The following is a 26,222-nucleotide window of genomic DNA, read 5'->3' on the forward strand; positions in this document are numbered from 1 at the left end:
CAAATCATCTGTGGCCTCGTAGGTCACAATTGAAAGCTGTGCAGAAAAGGTGACTTTGTTAAATTAGATCACAGATCAACTATGAGTAGTGAAATTGGCTGAAAAGGCTATATATCTTGCTGAGTTTCTATGATGTATTTCTTGTGATGATTGAACTTGCAGAATGAGCAGAGAATTATTGCTGCAATTAGTAATTGGTATGTTTTCCTCCTCAATTGTATTCCTGTCCCATTTCCTCTGTGCTGAAGAAGTGATACAGCTGCAAGCATTTGAGTTCCCAGTTCCTTACCCAAACCGACCCCTTGAGTGTCCTCAGGTTAATTAATTAAATTGGCATCAAAGTTGACCCAAATTCTATTGCTATTCAGCTTTGAGATGAATTTCAGTAAGGATTACTAAATAACTGAAAAGAGTAAGAACTCTGGGTTTTTTTTTCCCCATCTCCCTAATCAAAAGACAGTGAGGCCAGTTGTGTAATGTGGCTATTGGTAGGTAACTTAACAAAGACTGGGATGTGATGTGGGAATACTTGTAAGGGATGGCTCGGTCAAACAGGGGCAGATACACAGTGGGTCAAGTAACTCTGTAAATCTATAATTTGGTGTAGAAAACGGGGTATCATCAAAGAATGATCATTTCAGAAGTACTTCACAAGAGCCTATCTGATAATTGAAGGTATTGACTGTATTGGCAATAATTCCTTCAAATTTGATATCCAGACTCTGGCAAATGTTTAAACCTCAAAGTCTGTTTGAAAAAGTGTTTTGGTTTGAACTGTGTAAAGTAAGTTTACAATTGTGGCTAAGAGTTGTCAAAAGCTCCAAGAGTTAGAGTAGAGTCTTCTGGTTTTGCAGAGAGAAAATAAATGTTATATTAAAATTAATGTTTTTTTTCATTGTCCTTACACATATGCCCTTATTCCTTTTTATGTAAGGTTTATATGTAGTCATCGGCATGAAATAGTGTATGACGAGCAACTTGGTTGCAGTTGGGAAGCTACATAATGAGACCTCCAGGGATACATCAAAGATGAAGTGGGACATGCCATTTAAGCTGCTGATAATACAGAAAGAGAAGAGCAAAAAATTGGCTGAAAGGATTGTGTAAAGTTCAAACACAAGTATAAGAGTATACACATTCTTACAAAAAACTGACATTTACTAAAATATATTCATTTAATATTACTAGTAAAATTCAAAATACATTTTCAATATAGTTATAAGTTCTTAAATATTAGGTAATAGGTTCTTGATGATAAATATTTCTTGTCTTGGCTTGGTCCAATCTCTCAGTTTTTACTGTTTGACTGCAGGATGTTGGTCCAATTGTGTTGGTACTTTTACTGTACATGTCTATGGCGTTTTCTCAAGTTTGCCTTGAGAAAAATAACTGGAAAATGTGAGTTGCAGAGAATCTGCTACAGCAGAAAGCCTGGAGCTCAAAGAACACTGAAAATAGGTAAGCTACACACCGTTTTTTAAGATATAAAACTCTTGTGTCTGATACCTTTTTCAACTGAGAAAAAAGATGCAATTCAATTTCAGATATTTTGAAAAGCATTTTTGAACTTATCCTGCACCGTTTTACTATGCAGGGAAAGTTAAAAGTGCTGTTGCCTACCACCAAAAGAGGACTCATTTCAATATTGAAATTATCCATCTTATCCATTTGAACCCTATTCATTATTTTATTTAAACTATCTTTTAAATATGAAATATTCTGTGGTGATCTAATATATATTTTAAGATAATTTGTTCTAGATTGGATGTTACATGCTTCTGTATAACTAATAGAAATTATAATCTATAGATCCAAGGAATATGCTGAAGCAAGTTGGAAGGTGACTATTGTCTGCATAAATGAGGATATTCAACTGTAGGTAGAGGAAACTAGATGTAGGCTTGGTACACATTTTCATGCAAATTTCTGATCGGTTTTCAAACTTTTAAAAGTGCCACTTTGTCCTTGCCTACAGATTTGACTTCTTTCCTTCTAAGTGCTGGTGTACTTAAGCAGTCCCATCTGATTTCTTATTTCAAGGTTCACAAGCTGCTTCTTAGAAAGATTGTTTGGCACTGACAAAATTATTTGCCATATTTTGGGGAGGGACAATTTGTCCTTTTGACATTTCCTTAACATTGTAAAAATGTTATGATAAAGCTATCTATCTATTACAAATTAAGCATTTGCTGTGTGGAATGAGCTTCCTGTAGAAGTAGTAGAGGCCGCTGTGTGGAATGAGCTTCCTGTAGAAGTAGTAGAGGCCGCTGTGTGGAATGAGCTTCCTGTAGAAGTAGTAGAGGCCGCTGTGTGGAATGAGCTTCCTGTAGAAGTAGTAGAGGCCGCTGTGTGGAATGAGCTTCCTGTAGAAGTAGTAGAGGCCGCTGTGTGGAATGAGCTTCCTGTAGAAGTAGTAGAGGTCAGTTCAGTTGTGTCATTTAAGGTAAAATTGGATAGGTATATGGACAGGAAAGGAGTGGAGGGTTATGGGCTGAGTGCGGGTAGGTGGGACTAGGTGAGATTAACAGTTCGGCACGGACTAGGAGGGCCGGAATGGCCTGTTTCCGTGCTGTGATTGTTATATGGTTATTTGCAATGATGGTAGCCAACAAAATACTGTGGAGAAACATTATTTCAGTTATCATGTAATTGGCAAAATCCAGTCCAGGCCCATCATCTTAAATTGCCACATCTGATTGTATTGTATTCCTTCCCTTAGATGTGAAGGACATTCAGAAACATACAGTGTGGTTTTTTTTAAAAAGAAGAAAATAGTTTTATAATGAACAATTAATAAACTTTAAAATGGCCAAAATAGCAATTGCACTGTAATTTAAGCATATTTTAAAAGATTAAGCTATGTTAATGAAAATGGATCAATAGGTTGGGAGCAATGAACAATTTCATTAATCTCTGCTTTCAATTTATGGATTATTGAAATATCAGTAAAAATTGATCCCCAATTGTTGACAAGGGCAGGTTGATGACAGATTGCACAGTTCTGGTCAGAAAGTCAAGGAGCCTAGTTCCTTCAATTAAAGATTTGTAGAAGGTTTAAAACAACTCTCCAGATGTTGTCCATAAAAGTTAATTAAAGGAAGCACTTTACATCAATTATAGGGATTACCCATAAAGCTTCCAATGCCATTATTATTAATAGCGCCTTATTTTTAAAAGAAATCTATATGTTAAAAAAATTGTTTTCTCTTGTTTGTCTGTCAAAGCAGGTCCAATGATAATCTTGATCCAGAAGAAAATGTTCAAAGTAAATTTTATTGTCAGAGTACACATATGTCACCACATACCACTCTGAGATTTATTTTCCTGCAGCCAAATCTAGAATAGCAACTACAACAGGATCAATGAAAGATCAGGTAGAGTGCAGAAGACAACAAACTGTGCAAATGCAGATATAAATAAATAGTGATAAATAATGGGAACATGAAATAATAAGATGAAGAGTCTTTAAAGTGAGATCATTGGTTGTGGGAACATCTCAATGAATGTGTATGTGAATATAGTTAGCCCCTTTTGTTCAAGAGCCTGATGGTTGAGGGGTAGTAACTGTTCTTGAACCTGGTGGTGTGAGTCCTGAGGCTCTGTACCTTCTACCTGATGGCAACAGTAAGAAATGAACATGGCCTGGGTAGTGACGATCTCTGATGATGGATGCTGCTTTTCTATGGCAATGTTTCACGTAGATGTGCTCAGTGGTTGGGAGGGCTTTATCTGTGATGTACTGAGCTGAATCCATCACCTTTTGTAGGAATTTTCCATTCAAAGTCATTGGTGTTTCCATACCAGGCTGTGATGCTGCCAGTTAATACACTCTCCACCTCTGTAGAAATTTGTGCACATCCTTGATGTCATGCTGAATTCCTGCAGAGCACTGTCATGCTTTCTTCACAATTGCATTTACATGCTGGGTCCAGGACAGGTCCTCTGAAATAGTGACATCCAGGAATTTGAAGTTTCTAACCCTCTCCACCTCTGAACCTCCAATAAGGACTAGCTCATGGATCTCTGGTTTTCCTCTCTTGAAGTCTACAACCATTTCCTTGGTCTTGCTGACATTGACTGAGAGGTCCTTGTTATGATACCACTCAGCCAAATTTTCAATCTCCCTCCCGTATGCTGATTCATCACCATCTTTGATACAGCCCACAATAGTGGTGTCATCAGCAAACTTGAATATGGTTTTTAGGGCTGTGCTTAGCCACCCTGTCATTGGCGTGAAGTGAGTAAAGCAGGGGACTAAGCACACATCACTGTGGTGATCGTGGAGGAAATGTTGTTGCCCAGCCGAACTGAATGGGCTTTACACGTGAGGAAATCCAGGATCCAATTGCACAAGGAGGTATTGAGGCCCAGGTCTTGGAGCTTAGCGATTACAGCAGATTGAAATTTGACTGAGTTGGGGAGTGTAGAAATAGTGCCATTTATATCTCAGAGTGATCATTAGAAGATATTTATTAATAGTTTTGAAGTGCAAGGCATAAATAACAGCATTTTCCTTTACAAATCTTACTGAATATAGGGTTTTTTACATTCTCCTAAAATATAAATGGTAATGTACTTTGTCAATTTATCAGGTGTTAACAGGGAAAACATTATTTGATTGATTGACTGCTTTATTGCATTCTGAAAGTGTAACTCTACTGTTAAAGACTCAAATTGCATTAAGATTGTTAATCAGTAATAACAAAGTAAGTCATTTTAAGCCCAGTGCAATGCTTTGTATTTACTATTCCAAGCTTATTGTGAACTATTAAATTTCCTTGATTGCACAATAGAATAATTTGATGTCTGTATTTTTTTGCCAGAATCATCATTAAAGTCCTCCAGAAATGAAGTAAGTAGAATACTTAATTGGAATTGTTTTCATGATTATTAGCAAGGTATAAACAGTATGGACATGAATCTTTTTTGATAAATAAGGCCAAAACAATTAATCTGTGACAGTGCTAATATTACTAAGTGTAAAACTGTTTCATAATGCCACAGTCCAGATCTCCCAAACCATATGAATGCTAGATTTTGTAATACTATAATGTGACTAATTTTTGATCAGTAACTGCTTCCTGCACTCGTCAGTTTCATCGACTTTGCCTCTAACTTCCACCTAGCCCTCAAATTTACTTGGTCCATCTCGGAACTTCTCTCCCCTTTCTTGATCTCTCGGTCTCCATCTCTGGAGACAGACTGTCCACTGACATCTTCTATAAACCCACTGATCTCATAACTACCTCTACTATACCTCTTCCCACCCTGCCAAATGCAAAAATGCTATTCCTTATTCCCAGTTCCAACGTCTCCACCACACCTGCTCCCAGGATGAGGCTTTCCACTCCAGGACATCTCGTGTCCACTTTCTTTAAGGATTGTGGTTTCCCTTCTGCCGTCATCAATGATGCCCTCATCTACGTCTCCTCCATTTCCTGCACTTCGGCCCTCAACCCATCCTCTCATTACCACAACAGGGATCGAGTTCCCCCTTGTCCTCACCTACCACCCCACCAGCCTCCGGATCCAGCATATTATCCTCGGCAACTTCCGCCACCTTCAACAGGACCCCACCACTAAGCACATCTTTCCCTCCCTACCCCTCTCCACTTTCCACAGGGATCGTTACCTCCTTGACTCCCTGGTCCACACGTCCCTCCCCACAGATCTCCCACCTGGTACTTATCCCTGCAAGCATAATTGCTACACCTGTCCCTACACCTCCTCTCTCATCACCATTCAGGGCCCCAAACAGTCCTTCCAGGTGAGGCAACACTTCACTTGTGAGTCTGTTGGGGTAATCTATTGCATCCGGTGCTCCTGATACGGCCTCCTCTACACCGGTGAGACCCGATGCAGATTGGGGGACCGCTTCGTCGAACACTTCCATTCCGTCCGCCACAACAGACAGGATCTCCCGGTTGCCACCCACTTCAACTCTGCTTCACATTCCCATTTGGATATGTCCATACATGGCCTCCTCTACTGCCATGATGAGGCCAAACTCAGGTTGGAGGAGCAACACCTCACATATCGTCTGGGTAGTCTCCAGCCCCTTGGGATGAATATTGAATTCTCCAACTTCCAATAATTCCCTCCCTCGCCCTTCCCCCATCCCAGTTTCACTCTGCCTCCTCCAGCTGCCTATCACCTCTCTCATGATTCTGCCTTCTTCTACTACACATAGTGCTTTCCCTTACATTCCTCCTTCACCTTTTCTGCCTATCCCCTCCCTGCATTGCCTCCCCCACCCCTTGATCTTTCCTCTTACTGGTTTTTCACCTGGCACCTACCAGCCTTCTCCTTCCCACCCCCACCCCCACCTTCTTTATAGGGCCCCTGCCCCCTCCTCCTTCAGTCCTGATGAAGGGTCTTGGCCCGAAACGTTGACTGCTCGTTTCCACAGATGCTGTCCGACCTGCTGCGTTCCTCCAGCTTGTTGTACATGTTGCTTTGACCCCAGCATCTGCAGTGTACTTTGTGTTTACAATGCAATCTTTCACCACTGGCATTAAAGCTCACTGGCCTTTAAACCAGTTCTCTGTACTCCCCTCAAACCTGCCATATCTCCTGTTTGTCACACTCCCTTTAAATTCACTGAATTCAATAAATTCAAAAATTTGTCATTCTAAGCCATAAAATCTGAAGAAGTAAATTAAAAGTGTGCCAATGCTATTAATACAATAAAATCTGGTAGCTGGGATAATCTGCTAGTCCAGCAGCACCAAAACCCTGGGTGTGCCTGATTAACTGAATTTTGCTGAATATAAATGCATTTTTTTTAACTTTTTCTTTCAAGTCTAAAATAAACATGAGCAATTTACAATCACAGACTTGTCAAATGATTAGCTGAAATGTCAGAACCTTTACTCTTACCATGGGTTCCACTTATAAGTATTACAATGTAGTTGGAATGCTTAAACTAAATAAACAGATAAGTGTTTTTTATCAAAAGTATTCTCAAGCATTAGCAACATTCTACAACTAAGCACCAAAAAGGCTTAAAATTCCTGTTCAAACATTGTTTCCTTTTATCTGTCTATTCTCCTTGCATTCTTTGCTCCACCTCTGTTAGTTTCCTTCTGCCCATCTCTACCTTGCTACTCCATCCCTTTGAGTTTGGATGCTAAATCCAACATTAGAAATTAAACAATTTCAAAAGACACAAATCTGTGGGTAGAAAACACTGCATTAAAGACAAAAAATTATCATGTTAAACAATGAAATTATATGGAAATTTCAATCATGATATTTAATTGTTATCATCATTGTGAAATGTTGACATGATGCCTATGAGCAGATCAATGTGTATTTTTTTGTCCCATTTCAACAGGAATGTGAATAGACCTTATAAACACCGATGCTTGCTTACACCACTTCTAAAGTTGCAGCAATATTTGCTTCATTGCAGTATAGTTGGATCCAAGTTAAAACTGGTCTTAATTTTGTGATATTAAAGCTTTAAAAGTTGTGTTTGGTTTTTGTCATTTTTTAAAAAAAAAAACTAAAGTCAAGTATAGTTTATTTCTAGAAATTGACATGTTTTTATCCAAATCACCATCAATTTCAATTAACCTTGCCTTAATTAAAACCCAGCATTGCCTCTTATTTTTCTGTAAATTGGTGTGCTACTATTTTATAATAATGTATAATATTATTTGACACAACAGTTCGATGTGATTATTTAAATGCTCTTTAGTCAATTTTGTTAGTGTTACACTTGGAACTGCATCTTAGAATATTGGAATAACTGATGTCATTATTGTTAAAGAAATGCAAGAAAGAAATTAGCTTTGCAAAAATGTTGGAGTCCTGTACTTTTGTTATTTTTTACTTTTTCCCTGATGCATGCAGAAGATGGTGTAATATTGGAAAAGATTAATTTTGGGGACAAAAAGATTAATTTTTGTCCCTATAAACTTAATGGTTCTCGGTCACTCACAGAAATTTTAATTTAAAATTCCCCTCCCCCATGGCATCTTTGCAATCCATTACCATCTGGTCACCACGTTAAATTGGAATGATGCAATTTAAAGGCAACATGAGTGAATCTGCAGATGCTGGAAATAAGTAATAACACAAAATGCTGGCAGAACTCAGCAGGCCAGACAGCATCTATGGGAGGAAGTAGTGACGACGTTTCGGGCCGAAACCCTTCATCAGGAGTGAAGTAACATGGGATGGTCAAGGGGGGATAAGAAGTGGGGGGAGGGATGAAGTAGAGAGCTGGGAAGTGGTAGGCTGAATGGAAATGGGCTAGGGGGAAGGTGGAGAATTATGGGAAGTAAAAGAGAAAGAAGGGTAGGGCTGGGGGGGGGGGGGGAAAGAGAGAGAAAGAGAACCAGACTAAAATTATAGATAGGGATGGGGTGGGGGGGGGGGGGGCAGGGGTATCAACGGAGGTCTGTGAATTGAATGATGCAATTTAAACTTTAATTTCTGTGGTGTCAATATTCAACTGAAATGCTTTCTTATGTGCAATTCTTCTTGAATTCTGCACATTGAACCAATTTTGTTAAAATTTGTGACTTTGTTAAAATTACTGCTAAATTTCTAAATTTTCTCAGATCCTTTCTATTTGTAATATACAAAGGTTTCCTTCTAGAAACAAGACTTTGATGCCTATAAGCGGAAATATAATTTTACAGGTATTTTTTTAAAAAAAAAACAGGAGCAGTTTATTTAATCCCGGTAGTCTATAGTTTCATTCAATAAGATCAGGGCTGTACATGTCTTATTGGCTCCAATGTGAAAATAAGCATTACACTTCAGAAGTCATTAGTCTGAGCATCCACAGCCCTCTGAGTACAAAATTCCAAAGAATTGAAATTGGTTTATTATTGTCATGTGTACCTAGATATAGTGAAGAGCTTGCCTTGCATAATATTTATATAGATCAGCTTATTACACAGTGCAGTAAGGTAGGGCAAGGTAAAACAATAAAAATGCAAAAATAAGTGTAACAGCTGCTGAGAAAGTGCTGTGCCAGTAAACAATAAAGTGCAAAATCATAACAAAGTAGATCACGAGGAGAAGAGTCCATCTTATTGTACTAGGGAATTATTGAATTTAATAGTCTAATAAGAGTGGGGTAGAAGCTGTCCTTGTGCCTGGTGGTATGTGCTTTCAGGCTTTTTTTCTCTTCTACCCTCTTCCATTTGGCAGAAGAGAGAATGTCCAGGGTAGGTGGGATCTTTGATCATGCTGGCTGCTTTACTAATGCAACAAGAAGTATAGACAGAGTACATGGTGTGGAAGCTGGTTTCTGTGATATGCTCAGCTATGTCTGCAATCTCTGCAGTTCCGTGTACTCACAAGCAGAGAAACTGCCATACCAAGTCATCAGGCATCCAGATAGGATGCTTTCCAATGCTTTTCATGGTGCATTGATAAAAGTTGGTAACTGTGCATGGAGACATACCAAATTTCTTTAGCTCCCAGGGGAAGTAGAGGCATTGGTGAGCTTTCCTGGATATAGTGTCTATAGGTTGGACCAGGAGAGGCTATCGGTACTCTTCATCCCGAGAAACTTGAAGATCTCCACCCTCTCGACCTCAACACCATTGATGTAGACAGGAGCATGAGCACTTCCCCTCCACCCCCACCTTCACGAAGCCAAAGACCAGCTCTTTGGTTTGGCTGACATTGAGCAAAAGGTCATGACACCATGTTGCAATCTTCTTCCTAGTCTCTGACTTACCATAATCTGAGCACAATTTTCTATGTGGAGAAATTTTCCTCATCAATGTTAAATTACTGATCCTTTATCCTTCAATATGATCTTGGATGCCTTATCCTCAGCCTTATTCTTAAAAAAATTCAAACAATTTCATTCTTCAAAAGTTCAAGAAATACAATCCCTTTTCACTTTATTTCTCCCAAAATGATCGCTCCTCTTATCACAGAAATTGATCTGCACAATCTTCATTGCTTCCCTGTAATTAAATGTATTCTTATTTGTTAAGGACTCCAAAATTTTTCTGTGCAGTTATGGTCTCAAAGTGGCAAGATTTTGGAAGACTCTATTTTCAATCAGGATATTTAACCAAACAATTTATAGAACATGAAGTATAAAAAAAAGGCCAAATTTGTGCAAATTAATAAATTCAATTCGGGAAGTACAAGGCAAACTTTCTTGTAGAGCACATAAAATAAATGTTTCAGATCAAAATGTCTGATTTAGTGTTATAGGAGACTCGCTTATAAGCACTCTTAATCTGGGTCAAAAGGTTATGGGTACAAATTCTACTCCAGAGACCAGCTCAAAAATCTAGGATAAAACTCCAGTGCAATTCTTAGAACACTACACTTGGAGGAGGCCATCTTTATGATGATATAAAATACAGCTCATGCCATCTTACAGTGTATGTGAAAGATCTTCTAGCATTACTTTATATCAGAGTACTGAAGGAGGTAGCTAAATGGTTTGTCAAGGCATTACTAGTGATTTTTCAAGAATCACTGGAGTCAAGGATTCTAGAGGACTGTAAAAATCACAAATATAATGCTGCTGTTTAAGAAGAGAGAGAAAGAGGCAAAAGACAAACTATAAATAGCAGAAAATCTGCTAATGCTATTTGAACTCAGCAGGTCAGGCAGCATCTATGGAAAAGAGTACAGTTGACATTTCAGGCCGAGACCCTTCAGCTGGATAAATGAAGGGCCTTGACTCAAAACGTCAACTGTACTCTTTTCCCCATGATGCTGCCTGGCCTGCAGAGTTCAAACAGCATTTTGTGTGTGTTACTTAGACAGAAACTATAGACTGGTCTTACTTACCTCAGTGATAAGTAAGATTATTAAGGGTGAAACGTTGAAGTACATGACAAAATGGTTTTGTTAAGGGGAGATCATGCCTGACAAATCTGTTAGAATTATTTGAAGAGGTAACAAACAGGTTAGGCAAAGGAGTCAGTGGATTTTCTGATGGCTTTTGACAAGGTGTCACAGACAAGGTTGCTAAGTGAAATAAGAGCCTATGGGGCTAGCATAGACAGAGGATTGACTTGTGTAAGGTAGAGAGTGGGGATAAAGGATGGCTGCCAGTGACAGTAGGTGTCAGTTTTGAGACTTTTCACTTCCTACATTAATGATTGGGATGAAGAAACTGGTGACATTGTGGTGAAGTCTGAAAATGATGCAAAGATAAGTGAAGGGTTAGATACTGTAGCAGAGGCAAGGGGTCTGCAGAAAGGCTTGGATTGGTTAGGGAACTGGGCAAAGAGTGGCTGATAGAATACAGAAGTGTAAGATTATACACTTTGGTAGGAAGTGTTAAATGGGGGAGATAATTCAAGAATTAGAGGTGCAAAAGGACTTTAATGATCTGATTCAGGATTCTCTTAATTTGCAGGTTGAGTTGGTAGTAAAAAAACACAAATAAACATTAGTATTCATTTTGGGAGGGCTAGATTATTAAAGGAAGGATGCACAGCCAGGGTTTGTAAGGCTTTTGTCAGCCCACATTTGGAATGTTATGAACAGTTTTGGGTAATGTATCAAAGGAAAGATGCATTGGCCTTGGAGAACATCCAGAGAAGCTATATGAGAATGATCCAGGTGTTAATGCCCAAGCAACAAGGACACCTCTTTCTTTTGTTTAAACAACTTTACTTTCTATATCTCCCTTCAATACCAGCAGGCTACTACCTTTACATCTCACAATTCCTCTCTCCACCACCCACACACACATGTGCATAACAGAGAGTGTGTGTGCATACTAAATACATGCATAGTGCAATTGAACAGAACTCAACAATCTCTCATCCTCAATTAAATTTTTAAAAATTTAAAGACAATTCAAATATCCAAACAATTCAGATGTCCAGCAGGATATGGGGATTAGCTCTAACCCTTGTTTCTGCATCAAATTGTTCCTTGACTGAGGGACTTTCACCTCCAGTGCTACAATGGTTGCCATGTACTTGGATCTAAGAGCATTTTCTGTCTCCTGTAACTTGACATTCAACACCTTGTTCTGACAATCAAGTTGCTGACAAGCATTTTCTGCCTTCTGGTCATTGCTGTGTTGAGCAGGAAGATCAGCATTTATTTGATCAACCTGCAGATTGGCTTTCATGAATCTATCATTAGCCATTTCAGCATTTGTTTGCTCTTCTTATACCTCCTCTCCCAGCTGAGCAATCCTGGCTTCAAGGTGTCTTTTCTCATCCAGAGCCAAAGATTTTCTGGAACTGTTGCTTGCAAACTCTCCAGCTAGTTCATCTATTTCCTGTTGTATCTGACATTTTGCACACTCAGCTGCAGCAAGCTCCTCCTGTAACTGAATCATTTCTACCTCCAGTTTCTTTGGACTGGGTCAGGATTTCCTCTTGAGAGCTACAAGCATCATCCAGTTCACATCTTTTAAACATTATCCAGTCTTTCAATTGAGTCTACAGATTGCAGAGCTGCTTAATGGCTTTATCACAGCCTTTATTTGAAGCTTCAATTTGTCTCTCCAAATCCTTGAAATCAATCTCCAATTTTCCTTGGCAGTTACAGCCAAGGACCATTGCTTTCACTCATCTTCCAGCCCTGCCTCCATTTCACAAAATTGTTTAATCAGTTGTCTCCTCTTTTCCTTACTTTGTTCATTCTTTGCCCAGCACTTATCTGATACAGCACAGGATCCAAGAGCAGGACCTCTGAATAAAAGATGTCCCTTCCAAACTAAAATGAGAATAATTTTTTCAGCCAAAGGGTGGTGAATCTGTGGACTTCTTTGCTACAGAAGGCTGTAGAGGCTAATTTACTGGGGTATTTAAGGAAGAAATTGATAGTTTCTTAATTAGTAAGGGACTAATTAAGAGTCTAATTAAGGAGACTGAGTCTGAGAAAAAAAATCAGTGATGAATGGCTGGGCTAAATGGCCTAATTCTGCACTTATATCTTGTGATCTTGCATTGAAGAACAACAAATTTATCACAGGTATCCTGACTAATACTTGGCATCACTTAAAAATAGAGATTTTTGGTAATGGTCATTTTACTATCTGAGGAAGTTTGCTAATTATAGAAATTAGTTGCTTGCTGCATCAAAATAATAATTACACTTCAAAAACTATCTTGTAAGATATGGTGTTCAGGAGGACATCCTGAGGTAATGTAGATTCACCAAAGATTATGTGGAAAAAGACTTCATTTAAAACAAAATACGAACTATTAAAGTGTACTTGTATCCGTCCTTTGCATCAATTAATACAGCAAATAAAATCACAATACACTGTTTTCCACCCAGAAACAAAAAGACCCCAGTCAAGTAGGTACATTTTATTCATCTGTATTGACCTCAACTCCTCATCTGTGGCAATTGCTCAATCCTTGAACTATTTATTCATCTCCTCATTAAGAATATCTAATGATCTGCTTCCACCATTATCAGGGGTATGTGGATTATAGATATTTGCTTTCCTCTGAGAAAAGAAACCCTTACACAGCATTGTTGGCTTGGGTGTGCCAAGATTTAGGCCCAAGCATTGGTGATATACAGTGCCTAGAAGCCGTCCCCCCCCCCCCCCCCCGTGGGAATTCTCATGTTTTATTGTTTTACAATATTGAATCACAGTGGATTTAACTTGGCTTTTTTTTGACACTGATCAACAGAAAATACACTCTGTGTCAAAGGGAAAACAAATTTCTACAAATTGGTCTAAATGTATTATAATTATTAAACACAAAATAATTGATTGCATAATTACTCACCCCCTTTAAGTCAGTATTTAGTAGATGCACCTTTGATAGCAATTACAGTCTTGAGTTTGTGTGGATAGATCATCAGCTTTGTTCACCTGGACACTGCAATTTTCCCCATTCTTCTTTAGAAAATTGCTCAAGCTCTCAGATTGCATGGGGATCGTGAGTGAACAGCTCTTTTCAACTCCAGCCACAAATTCTCAATTGGATTAAGGCCTGGACTCTGACTAACTATGCTGTTTTTAAGCCATTCCTATGTAGCTTTGGCTTTATGCTTGGGGCTATTGTCTTTCTGGAAAGGAACTCTTCTCCCAAGTTGCAGTTCTCTTGCAGACTGCATCAGGGTTTCCTCCAGGATTTCCCTGTATTTTGCTGCATTCATTTTACCCTCTACCTTCACAAGCCTTTCAGGGCCTGCTGCAGTGAAGGAACCACCACCATGCTTCACGGTAGGGATGGTGTGTTTTTGATGGCGTGCAGTGTTCGGCTTACACCAAATATAGCACAGGCTACAAAGGCTCAATTTTGGTTTCATCAGACCATAAAACATTCTTCCAGCTGACTTCAGAGTCTCCCACATGCCTTCTGGGAAACTCTAGCTGAGATTTCATGCAATTTTTTTCCAACAATGGCTTTCTCTTTGCCATCCTCCCATAAAGCTGCGACTGGTGAAGCACCTGGACAACAGTTGTTGTATGCACAGTCTCTCCCAGCTCAGCCGCTGAAGCTTGTAACTCCTTCAGAGTTGTCATGGGTTTCTTGGTGGCCTCCCTCACTAATCCCCTTCTTGCACAGTCACTCAGTTTTTGAGGGCAGCCTGTTTTTGGCAGATTTACAGCTGTGCCATATTCTTTCCATTTTTTAATCATTGACTTAACTGTACTCCAAGGGATATTCAGGGTCTTGGAATAATTCTTGTATCTATTTCATGACTTGTGCCTTTCAGTAACTTTTTTGTGGAGTTGGTTGGAGTGTTTTTTTGTCTTCATGGTGTAATTTTGCTAGGATACTGTTTCACCAGCAGTTGGACCTTCCAGGGTCTGGTGTATTTTTACTAAAATCAATTGAAACACATTGACTGCACACGGGTCTCCTGTTATGTGACTTCTAAAACCAGTTGGCTGCACCAGTGATGATTTGGTGTGTCATATTATAGGGGGTTGAATACTTAGCAATCAATTATTTTGTGTTTTATATTTGTAATTTGATCACTTTGTAGAGATCTGTTGTTACTTTGATAGAGAAGTCTTTTTCTGTTGATCAGTGTAAAAAAAACCCAAATTAAGCGCACTACAATTCAATATTGTAAAACAATAAAACGTGAAAATGTTTGGGGGAGGTGAATACTTTTTATAGGCGCTGTATTTCTAGGTTAGATTTGGTTGATGACAAATATTATCACATTTTACATTAGACAGATTAAGCTGCAACTACCCAGACTGTATTTGATTTGATCAACAGGACATGAGCAGGTGATTTTCTATATTGTCTGGTAGATCACAGTGGTGTAATTGAACTGAAATAGTCCATTAATGAGTTAATCCTTTAATACATGCTGATGATATTATTCAAATTTAACTTAATTTCCCTGTTGAATCTATCTATTTTTAAGCATAGACCACAGGACTATTTTTCTCCTTCCATGATTCCAGTTATTTATATCTCTCCAGTTTATTGCCTCATTCTAATTGATCTCCCCCACTGAGAATGAAAGTTGCATAAACTTAATTGTTCAAACAAACAATTTGAGAATGATAACTATAAAGAAAATAGTAATTCAGAGGTAAATATCCTCCATGTATTTGTAAAATTTGAAGATTGCATAATGTGATTAGCATTAAACAAGATATAAATAACAGTATTTTAATTTAAAATTTCCGTGTTTTTCAAATGACCTAGAAATTTCAATAGCTGTCAGCTTAATTTTGAAATGCCTTTCATTTTTTCTCTTTTGTAATCTCAAATCAACAATGTATTAAAGAAACAGGTCTCTGCAATTTACTTTTTAGAGGCTTATAACAACATGGTGAAATCAGATTGCTTCAATTTAGTTTTATTGAAGTAGATGCTGTTTTGCTATTGTTTTGCAATATCTATAATTGTATTTGTTTTGGTCTGTTTTCTTTATGTCTGCAGGTACTCCAGTCAGCTGTAATTGCCCAAATGGATGATATAGAAAAGACTGTTGATAACATAATGCAGCTGAAAAAGATTAATCCTGACACCAATCCACAGTAATGAAACTTTAACCTTATTCTATGAACTTTTATCAGATATGATAAATTTTCTGTAACCTGAAATGTAAATACTAGATATGTGGTAGTGTATCATATACAAGTAAGGAAGTTATGGAACCTATGACAATTAAAGAGGTGGAAGTACTGGCGCTTTTAAGAAATTTAAAAGTGGATAAATCTCCGGGTCCTGACCGGATATTCCCCAGGACCTTGAGGGAAGTTTGTGTAGAGATAGCAGGAGCTCTGACGGAGATCTTTCAGATGTCATTAGAAACAGGGATTGTGCCGGAGGATTGGCGTATTGCTCATGTGGTTCCATTGTTTAAAAAGGGTTCTAGAAGTAAGCCTGGCAATTATAGACCTGTCAGTTTGACATCAGTGGTGGGTAAATTAATGGAAAGTATTCTTAGAGATAGTATTTATAATTATCTGGATAGACAGGATCTGATTAGGAGTAGCCAGCATGGATTTGTGCGTGGAAGGTCATGTTTGACAAACCTTATTGAATTTTTTGAAGTAGTTACGAGGAATGTTGACGAGGGTAAGGCAGTGGATGTAGTCTATATGGACTTCAGCAAGGCCTTTGACAAAGTTCCACATGGAAGGTTAGTTAAGAAGGTTCAGTCGTTAGGTATTAATGTTGGAGTAATAAAATGGATTCAACAGTGGCTAGATGGGAGATGCCAGAGAGTAGTGGTGGATAATTGTTTATCGGGATGGAGGCCGGTGACTAGCGGGGTGCCTCAGGGATCTGTTTTGGGCCCAATGTTGTTTGTAATATACATAAATGATCTGGATGATGGGGTGGTAAATTGGATTAGTAAGTATGCTGATGATACTAAGGTAGGAGGTGTTGTGGATAATGAGGTGGGTTTTCAAAGCTTGCAGGGAGATTTATGCCGGTTAGAAGAATGGGCTGAACATTGGCAGATGGAGTTTAATGCTGAGAAGTGTGAGGTTCTACATTTTGGCAGGAATAATCCAAATAGAACATACAGGGTAAATGGTAGGGCATTGAGGAATGCAGTGGAACAGAGAGATCTAGGAATAACAGTGCATAGTTCCCTGAAGGTGGAGTCTCATGTAGATAGGGTGGTGAAGAAGGCTTTTGGAACGCTGGCCTTTATAAATCAGAGCATTGAGTACAGAAGTTGGGATGTAATGTTAAAATTGTACAAGGCATTGGTAAGGCCAAATTTGGAATATTGTGTACAGTTCTGGTCACCGAATTATAGGAAAGATATCAATAAATTAGAGAGAGTGCAGAGACGATTTACTAGGATGTTACCAGGGTTTCAGCACTTAAGTTACAGAGAAAGGTTGAACAAGTTAGGTCTCTATTCATTGGAGCGTAGAAGGTTGAGGGGGGATTTGATCGAGGTATTTAAAATGTTGAGAGGGATAGATAGAGTTGACGTGAATAGGCTGTTTCCATTGAGAGTAGGGGAGATTCAAACGAGAGGACATGATTTGAGAGTTAGGGGGCAAAAGTTTAAGGGAAACACGAGGGGGTATTTCTTTACTCAGAGAGTGATAGCTGTGTGGAATGAGCTTCCTGTAGAAGTAGTAGAGGCCAGTTCAGTTGTGTCATTTAAGGTAAAATTGGATAGGTATATGGATAGGAAAGGAGTGGAGGGTTATGGGCTGAGTGCGGGTAGGTGGGACTATGTGAGATTAAGAGTTCGGCACGGACTAGGAGGGCCGGAATGGCCTGTTTCCGTGCTGTGATTGTTATATGGTTATATACATACAGAGAATATGAAAGTGACTGTGTCTAGGACAATTTCATGTTGAAGCCACTTGTGCCAGAAGTCAGCATTATAAAACAATTTGAAAATTGCTGATGAATAAAACAACCTCAACTTTGGAATATAGTTGGTTACCTAAGGAAGGTGAAAGATGTTATGGTTTCTCATGCTTCTCATGAAGGATGAGACAATTTTCCAATGTTAAAGCACATTAGAGAGATTAATGCCATCAGATATAGCAGACTGAACCGTTACTTTCCAGGGTTTAGCAGACTGATAGATGATCTTATTGAAACATTGAAAAAGTCATTAGAATATGTGACACCTGGATGATGCTTCTCCTGGCCGAGATACAGTACAGTATATAGAAACTGCGATCAGAGCTTCAAAGTGTTGGGTCAGGCATTCAGGATTGAGATGAATGCAATTTCATTACTTAGTAGATTATGACCCTTGGAATTCTCTGCACAATTGGATTGTATGGAGGCTCAAAATTGTTTGAATTTTGGCAGATATCAAGTGAATTTTCCATTTAAAGGAATCGGGAGTGTGGGTTGATTGAAAGTGGCATTGAGGTAGAGTAAGAGCTGTGCATTTATGGAAGATCAGAGTGGGTAGACGGGACCTCATTTTGTTTTAATAAGTAAGAATCATTGTTAAATAGATAAGACTTCTCAACCTTATCATTGGTCAATCTCATGGCACTGCATGCAAATACTTAGGGCCAGTTCTGAATTTGAATCATCAAATAGGGTTAATGGAGAGAAAGATAACATTGGAGATGGGGAAAAGGATAATGAATAGGAGGTAAGAAATTGGAAAGTATGGCAAGAAATGTGAAATTTCCCCATGGGGATGAATAAAGTATCTATCTATCTATCTCAAGAAAGGAAAGAATGTATTGTGGGGAAGGAAGGAATATGGTAAAGTAGGAAAAAGGGAAATAAGATTACTTCATTGCTTTGTTATACCACAAAAGCAGAGGTATACTTGGCTTTTATACATTATATATTTATATTTGTTAAATTACCCAAGAAACTTTAACCCTTTATGATTTATCAGATTAGGGAACAATTATTTAATTTCCTTTTAAAAAGACTGTAGGGACTCCACGCTAACAGCAAATTACACAATCGTGTAATTCTAGCTCGACAGTTTTCAACGTCAATTTGGCCTTAGCTGTCCTTTGCTGGTTTTCCATCTGCATTTATGCTCTGAACAAGAGAAATCACAAACTGGTGGTCAGGACAGATATTGTGTGCAATTTTGCTCCCCTTAAGAAATCAAGGTTGCAGAGTTTGTGCTCAAGTTCAACAAATCACTTTCCCTCATCATCCCATTCCATCAGGCTGAAGAAAGGAATTGGTCAAATTATGATTCTGAAATTTTTGATTGCATGACCTTCTCTGCAATGTTATATTAATGGCAGTAACGGGCATTGAGAAGGCAGAAGACTACGCAATTAGGTTTCTTTCTAATTTCAAAATCATGTTGGTATCAATATGCAATATATATTTCATATAGAAAAAATAATTTACAATGGTAAATTGCACTTGAATAATAACCTGTTTCTCAAAATACATGTGCTTTTCATTCCTGCCAAGGTTTGGAATTTCTCTGCAGGCCTGTCTCCTACAGATTGTAGGATATACAAGATTGATTACAGAAGTGGAAAAACTCCGCAAAGATCAATATGATTCAGAAAATCCACATCATGAAGAAATGTTAATGAAGGTTAGTAGATGGACAGACTACAGAATACATTCTGTTTATATCTTCTATTCCAGTGTAATCATGGAAGATGACCTATTTGAAATTATTAGTGTGTACTGAACCTATGGCATTGAGTAGATTTTCCTTGCTAATTTCTCAAATAAATTATTTTCCTATTTAAACTTAAGATGTATGCTAAACTTAAACATTTCTATTAACCATTGATTAATACTGACTTCCAGGTGTCTTTCAGCAGTGCACAGTGGGAGGGGAGGGGTGGTGAAAAGAAAAATAAATTGTATTAGTTATGGCAAAAACTGCTATCTAGATAGGATTCCCAAAGCTTGAGGAAATTTGGTAGTTAAAGAGAGGTAGGAATATCTTGATGCATTAGCAAAAACTACTGGAAGAACTCAGCAGAGCAAGCAGCAACTGTGGGGGCAAAGGAGTTGATGCAGGGCCTTTATCTGAAACATTGACAATCCTACATAAATCCTGCCTGATCCACTGAGTTACTCCAGCAGTTTGCTTATTCTTCCAGATTCCAGCATCTGTAATCTCTCGTGTCTCCAGGTAAATCCCTTATATGGCACTATTTGAGGTGTGGCATTAGCACCAAGCTCTGCAAGCAAATCTTATGCCACCACCAATCAATCAGTCAATCCTCATCCAGGAATTGATGAAATACAAGTTGAGCATCCCTTAACTGAGATTTCAAAATCTGAAAGCCTTTGAAATCCGACCTTTTTTTAAGCGCTGACATGGCGTCACAAATGGATCATTCCAGAGGCGTTGGAAGGTTCCCAGGCGATGTGCAGCTCTCTGCATACCACAGATAGTTCTGAGCAGTGACCTCACATATGTAATGAACACAAGTTAATGAAAAATAGAATAATACTGCATAAAGTGAGAAATGAAGACCTCACCTGGTATATTGATAGAGTGGATTCATCAGTGATGGAGTGAACATATGCCTCTTAATGGTATGCTGATCATGAAACAAACTGAAAATTGAAAGTAATTGTGAATATTCAGTAGGGTAGTTGCAGAAATTTAAGAAAAGTCACGCATTAAATTTTTAAAGATTTGTGGTGATAAAGTGCTGATCACAAAGAAGCAGAGAAATTCATTGAGTTTGCCAAGATTCTTGCTGATGAAAATCTAACACGCTGAATGACTGCATCAGGACATAAGTGAGAGTAACAAGGGTAAAACAAAGACTGCTTCCTGGTAGCATATAATTCAGAGTCAGGAATGATGGCAATGCCGAACAGCCACTGACTGTCTACCTGGGCAGCCGAGGTAGTAATAGCTTACTTTCTGATGACTCAATGTACACATTGTTTCATTAACAAAATTATTTAAAATATTATATAAAACTAACTTCAGGATATATGTATAAGCTGTATATGTAATGTAAGTAGACTTTGTGTTTAGACTTGAGTCCAATCCCCAAAATATTAAATTACATAGATGCAAATATTAAAAAATACAAAATCCAAAACACTTCCTGCTCCAAGTGTTAAAGATAATGGGTGCTTAACCTGTCTTATCAATCATCATCACCGTGCTGATGACAAAATAATTTCCTCCAATTTTCTCTGCATGTTGTCATTGACGTCAGGGTAATCCCAAATGGTTCTCAGCTATGGCCTTCTACACTGACATTTTTCTACTCAGTCATCACTTTGGGTGGCAACTGGTTGGACATGGAGATATTAACAATTATGCTTTTTTTGTTATATTTATTAGGACATATGAATTCCTGCCATTTCAATGTTTCCCTGTTACACTATGTTATCATATTTCCCTGCTCCTTCAGCACTGTAAGAGTCAGTATCAATTATAGTAACTGCATTGTACAGACCTGCTTTGCTTAAAACTATGGTATACATTTATTCCATGCAAATGTTGATGATAGGAGATTGCATTTGAATTCAAACCAACTTGATTATTTAACCATTATAGTTTAATTAGAAAAATGATGCTCTTTCCTCTCTATGTTTGCTGTCAGCTGTGGACCTCCCTTCGTCCTGATGTAACATTGGATGGTCGAATTAGTAAGCAGTGGTGTGAAATAGGTTTCCAAGGTGATGACCCAAAGACGGACTTCAGAGGAATGGGGATGTTGGGGTTATATAATTTGGTGTAAGTATACATTACAAGCAGGATTTTTTTTTTGCTTTCCTCTACTTCTGACTTTTTGCACATTAATTGAATAAAACATGTTTATATTCATTAATTGTTTTGTTCAGATTTTTTGCAGAACATGACAATGTAACTGCTCGCCGAGTTCTCTTTGATTCTCACCAACCAAAGTATAGGTAAGTGGATAATATTCTACCAAAATCCTTCATTCAGAATCTGTTATCAATCCCTGTAGATCATATTTCAATTAGATAACTTATGTTTTTACTCCAGAACCAAATCTGCACTTTTTGCATGTATAACACATAACAGAGGGTACCAGGTGTTTTTTCAGACGTATTGAGCAAAAGAGAAGCAACAGTGGATCACTGGTAAATGATAATGGAGAGATATCAATGAGGGACAAATAAATGGTGAATGAACTGAATAAGTGTTTTGCATCAGTCTTCGCTGGAAGACACCAGCAGCAGCCCAGGAGGCAGAAATGCGTGTAGTTGCTGTTATTAAGAAGAAGGTGCTTGGGAAGCTGAAAGGTTTGAAAGTAAATAAGTCACCTGGACCAGATGGACTACCCTCCAGAGTTCTGAAAGATGTACCAAAGACACTGTGGAGGCATCAGCAGCAATCTTTCAAGAATCACTAGATTTTACAATAGTTCCAGAAGATTAGAAGTTCATAAATGTCACTCGACGTTAAAAAAGGAGGAGGCAGAAGACTGGAAATTATAGGACACATAGCCTGATCTCAGTACTTGGGAAGATATTAGAGTCTATTATTAAGGATGAGGTTTTGGGATATTTGAAGGCACAGAATAGAATAGGCCAAATTCAGCATCGTTTTCTTCAGGGGAAGTCTTGCCTGCAAATCTGTACCTATTATTTGAGGAAATAACTGGCAGTGATAAACAAAGGGGTATCAGTGGGTGTTGCTTTCTTGGATTTTCAAAAGGCCGTTGACAAAGTGCTGTGCTGAAGCTGTTTAACAAGATAAGAGCCCATGGTATCTTTTTAAGATATCAGTATTGACAGAAGATTGGCTGAGTGGAAGAAGGCAAAGACCGGGTATAAAGAGGGTTTTTTCTCGTTGGCTGCCGGTGACTAGTGGTGTTCCGAAGTGTTTGGTGTTGGGACCACTTATTTTCATATTAAATGTTGATGGTCTGGATGATGGAAATTGATGGCTTTGTGGCTAAGTTTGGAGATGAAACAAAAGTAGTTGGGGCAGGGAGCATGTAGTGTTGAGGAAGCAGGGACTCTGCAGAAGGAAGGTAAATACAATGTTAGCATTTATTTCCAAAGAACTAGACGATATACAAGCAAAAATGTAATGCTGGGGCTTTATAAGGCATTGGTCAGACCACATCTGGAGTATTGTGAGCAGCTTTTGGGTCCCATATCTATGAAGCTGGCATTGGAGAGGGTCCAGAGGAGGTTTACGAGAAACAGCAGGAATGAAAGGGTTTGTGTATGAGGAGTGTTTGATGGCACTGGCATTTAGAAGAATTGGGGGGGGGGGGGGGAATGTCATTGAAATTTATCAAATAAAGTGGCTTCCACTTAGTTAGGACACATCAGGATCAGTACGTTTCAGCCCAATTTAAGTGGCTGTCCCAATTAATCGAACTTTCATGGAAATAGTTAAAAAGGTATTTAAAAAGAGACAAACTACCATCTAACTGAGTAACAAATTATATACATAAATGGAATACAGAACAAATTAGAACATTACCAGTACTATGACGGTACTGTAAAACTGTTTATTTGTTCCTAGTATTTATCAACAGAGGAATTCATCCCCTGTACGCTGCCATGTTCTTTTGATTGACCATAAATAAACAAAATCACTGCAGAGACTTTGTACGGATCGTGGGCTGCCTTCATACAACCCTTTCAACAATTGCAATTTCATTATAAATTTCAGGATAATTGTCAATACTGTATCTTTGAATACTTATAGTGAAATCATTTCATTTTCAGTCCCAGCCATTTCTGGCATCTCCAAGTCTGAATGCTTGAAATTGCAGTGAGCAAAACAGTGTGGAATTGTCTTACTGCTTATTTCTCACCCTCTATCAGTGACAGAATTCACTGCTTTTAGAACACAAAGGGTGCTATTTAAAAATTGTTTGCTCTAAGGCTGGTGTAGTATCTAATGGCCTCAGAAGTGCACAGAAATTAGATAGAAACTGCTCAGCAGAAGTCTCCTGTCCCAAATAAATGAAGAGAATCCTGTCTAATTTCTCTTAGTTTTTGTTCTTTAAGACTTGTCCAAATATGCAGATTCCCTGGTTAATGAATGGCCCAATGAACTGGAATCCACTGTATTGAAAGATCTAGTAGAGAGGATGTTTTCAATAGTGAGAGAGTCTAGGACCAGAGGGCACCACCTCAGAATAGAATGGCATCCTCTTAGAATGGAGATGAGGAGGAATTTCTTTAGCCAAAGAATGGTGGATCTGTGGAATTCATTGTCACAGAGAACTGTGGAAGTCATGCTTAAAGCAGAGATTGATAGATTCTTGATTAGTAAGAGGTCAAAGATTACAGGGAGAAAGCAGGAGAATGGAGTTGGGGCTGAATAGACTAATTCTGCTCCTATGCCTTTAATACTTGCACTTAGTTCATCCAATACACTATAATAAAAAAAAGGAATTCTTTATTCTAGTAAAGTGATGGCATTAAAAGTTTGTTTTGATTTCACTCCAAATAAAGTCTACAGTGGCATCTTACTAAAATGCCACAAACAAAATAAAAACTTTTTTAAAAGAGAAGTTAAATATCAGCAACCATAAAAATGAGCATTTAAGGTTAGGAAAATCTAATTTGATGATGGAAGACAAAAGATGGAAGTTTGTATAAAACATTACACAGAGAGCTAAATTCATCACAGCACTGAACATCAACAGAAGGATAATTACTTTTGTCACATTTCTCAGGCATTAAGTGACCACATAAACATAATATTGGAGCCCTGAACTGTTGAAATTTTCATTGATTCTTACTGAATACCTTATTTTGTTTTATCAGAATTGTTATCACTGACTTGGATGACATGAAATTTGTTGTTTCGCAGTAGCAAAGCAACAAATCACAATATTTAAGAACTGCTAATACAAGAGCAGGTACTTTATGCTCAGTGGGATTTTCAGTGTGTACTACATGCAAAAACACCTTGGTGGTGGGAGGGATTTTGAAAATTGTGCTTGCACCATTTTTTGTGAAACTTTGTGATAATAGCAGCAATTCAGGCCGTTGATAAAAATTATACCTTTCCCTTTCACATTCAATGTCTGAATGAATGAACAGTTGACAATTGTAACGGGTTTTTATTTACACCAAGTTACATAGGCTTATTTTGATAATTGGTTGAACATTATATTTAGGGACTTGAAGGCTAAAATGGGCCCAAACGGAAGGGTTTAGACCTGTTTTGATAAAAGGCCCTGATGCTTCTTGGGACCTTTTCCTCACAGAGATAGGTTTATTATTTAACTTTTCATTGTTCATGTTCAACCCACTCTACTCCCCTTCAAATTAGTGTCCTTGAGCTCCTTCTCCCCAGTCATCTCCCTAGTCACCTCCACACTCCTTCACCTTTCCCCTGTCTAATGCCCAATTACTATGCAGCCTCCACTAAGATCTAAGGCAGGGGCATTCAGAGGAAAGGTTTTTGTGCACATTTGTACATGCAAGATCAATTCTACCTCACACAACATTTGTTCAAATGCAGTAAAATATCTTGAGATCTTTTAAAAAGCTGACTTGAGCATTTTCGTATGCAAAAGAATAGTTTCTGTGAAATAATAAACACATCCAGTTGCAAACCTTTTCTGCAAATTATCTTCACCTCATTTCCATTTTGTATATTATTTTCCTTTTTATAATATTTGACATTACCATTATTTTAATTTCGTCCTTTCTTTTAGGCAACTAACTAAAGAAGATGTAAGGTACTTTTGTAAAACATCTTTCATAATCATGCATTGTTCTTTATATTTTATTGTTTGATAAGCATGTTCATTGGACAGTCATTTAAAGGCAATATTGTTATTGTATTCAAAGTTTGAAGTAAATTTATTATTGTTGAAGTATGTATATGTTACAATATACTACCCTGAGTTTCTTTTTCTTGGGGTCATTCACAGTCGATACAAAGAAATATAATGGGATCAATGAGGAACTACATACAAAGACAGTCAAACAGACAATGTGCAAATGAAGACAAACTATGCAATGCAATGAATTAATAAATAATATTAAAAACATGAGTTGAATAGTCCTTGAAAGTGAGTCCATAGGTTGTGGTATCATTTCTGTGTTGAGGTGAAAGAAGCTGTCCATGCTGATTCAGGAGTCTGATGGTTGAAGAGTTATAACTGTTTTTGAACATGGTGGTGTGTGCCCCAAGGCTCCTTCACTTCATTCCCAAGGCAGCAGTGAGAAGAGAACATAGCTTTGATAGTGGGGGTTCTTGATGATGGATGCTGTTTTCTTGTGCCATTGCTCCTTGTAGATGTGCTCAATGGCGGGGAGGACTTCTCCCGTAAAAGACTGGGCTGTATCCGCTACTTTTTGTAGGCTTTTCCATTCATGGGTATTGGTGTTTACAGACCAGGTCGTGATGCAACCAGACAGGATACTCTTCTCTGTGCATCTATAGAAGTTTATCAGAGTTTTAGA

At 38.1% G+C, this 26,222-nt stretch overlaps 1 protein-coding gene and 1 pseudogene across 4 annotated transcripts in view; one reads left to right on the forward strand and one right to left on the reverse strand.

Moving 5' to 3' along the window:
• The window catches only part of elmod1 (ELMO/CED-12 domain containing 1), a 48,100-nt gene that overhangs the window by 2,789 nt on the left and 19,089 nt on the right, over window positions 1–26,222 (forward strand). For 3 of the 4 annotated variants that reach the window (XM_073043632.1, XM_073043634.1, XM_073043635.1), the window contains exons 2-8: window positions 1,313–1,458; window positions 4,824–4,852; window positions 15,834–15,931; window positions 19,287–19,416; window positions 21,410–21,543; window positions 21,651–21,719; window positions 25,469–25,492. In XM_073043632.1, coding sequence (XP_072899733.1) covers window positions 1,313–1,458; window positions 4,824–4,852; window positions 15,834–15,931; window positions 19,287–19,416; window positions 21,410–21,543; window positions 21,651–21,719; window positions 25,469–25,492 — 630 coding nt within the window. The remainder of the gene's footprint in view (window positions 1–1,312; window positions 1,459–4,823; window positions 4,853–15,833; window positions 15,932–19,286; window positions 19,417–21,409; window positions 21,544–21,650; window positions 21,720–25,468; window positions 25,493–26,222) is intronic. The other variant, XM_073043633.1, reaches the window with a different exon arrangement.
• LOC140725859 (myosin heavy chain, non-muscle-like) lies at window positions 11,792–12,518 on the reverse strand (annotated as a pseudogene).

This window comes from Hemitrygon akajei, chromosome 4 (genome assembly GCF_048418815.1).
Source record: "Hemitrygon akajei chromosome 4, sHemAka1.3, whole genome shotgun sequence".
Taxonomy (NCBI): domain Eukaryota; kingdom Metazoa; phylum Chordata; class Chondrichthyes; order Myliobatiformes; family Dasyatidae; genus Hemitrygon; species Hemitrygon akajei.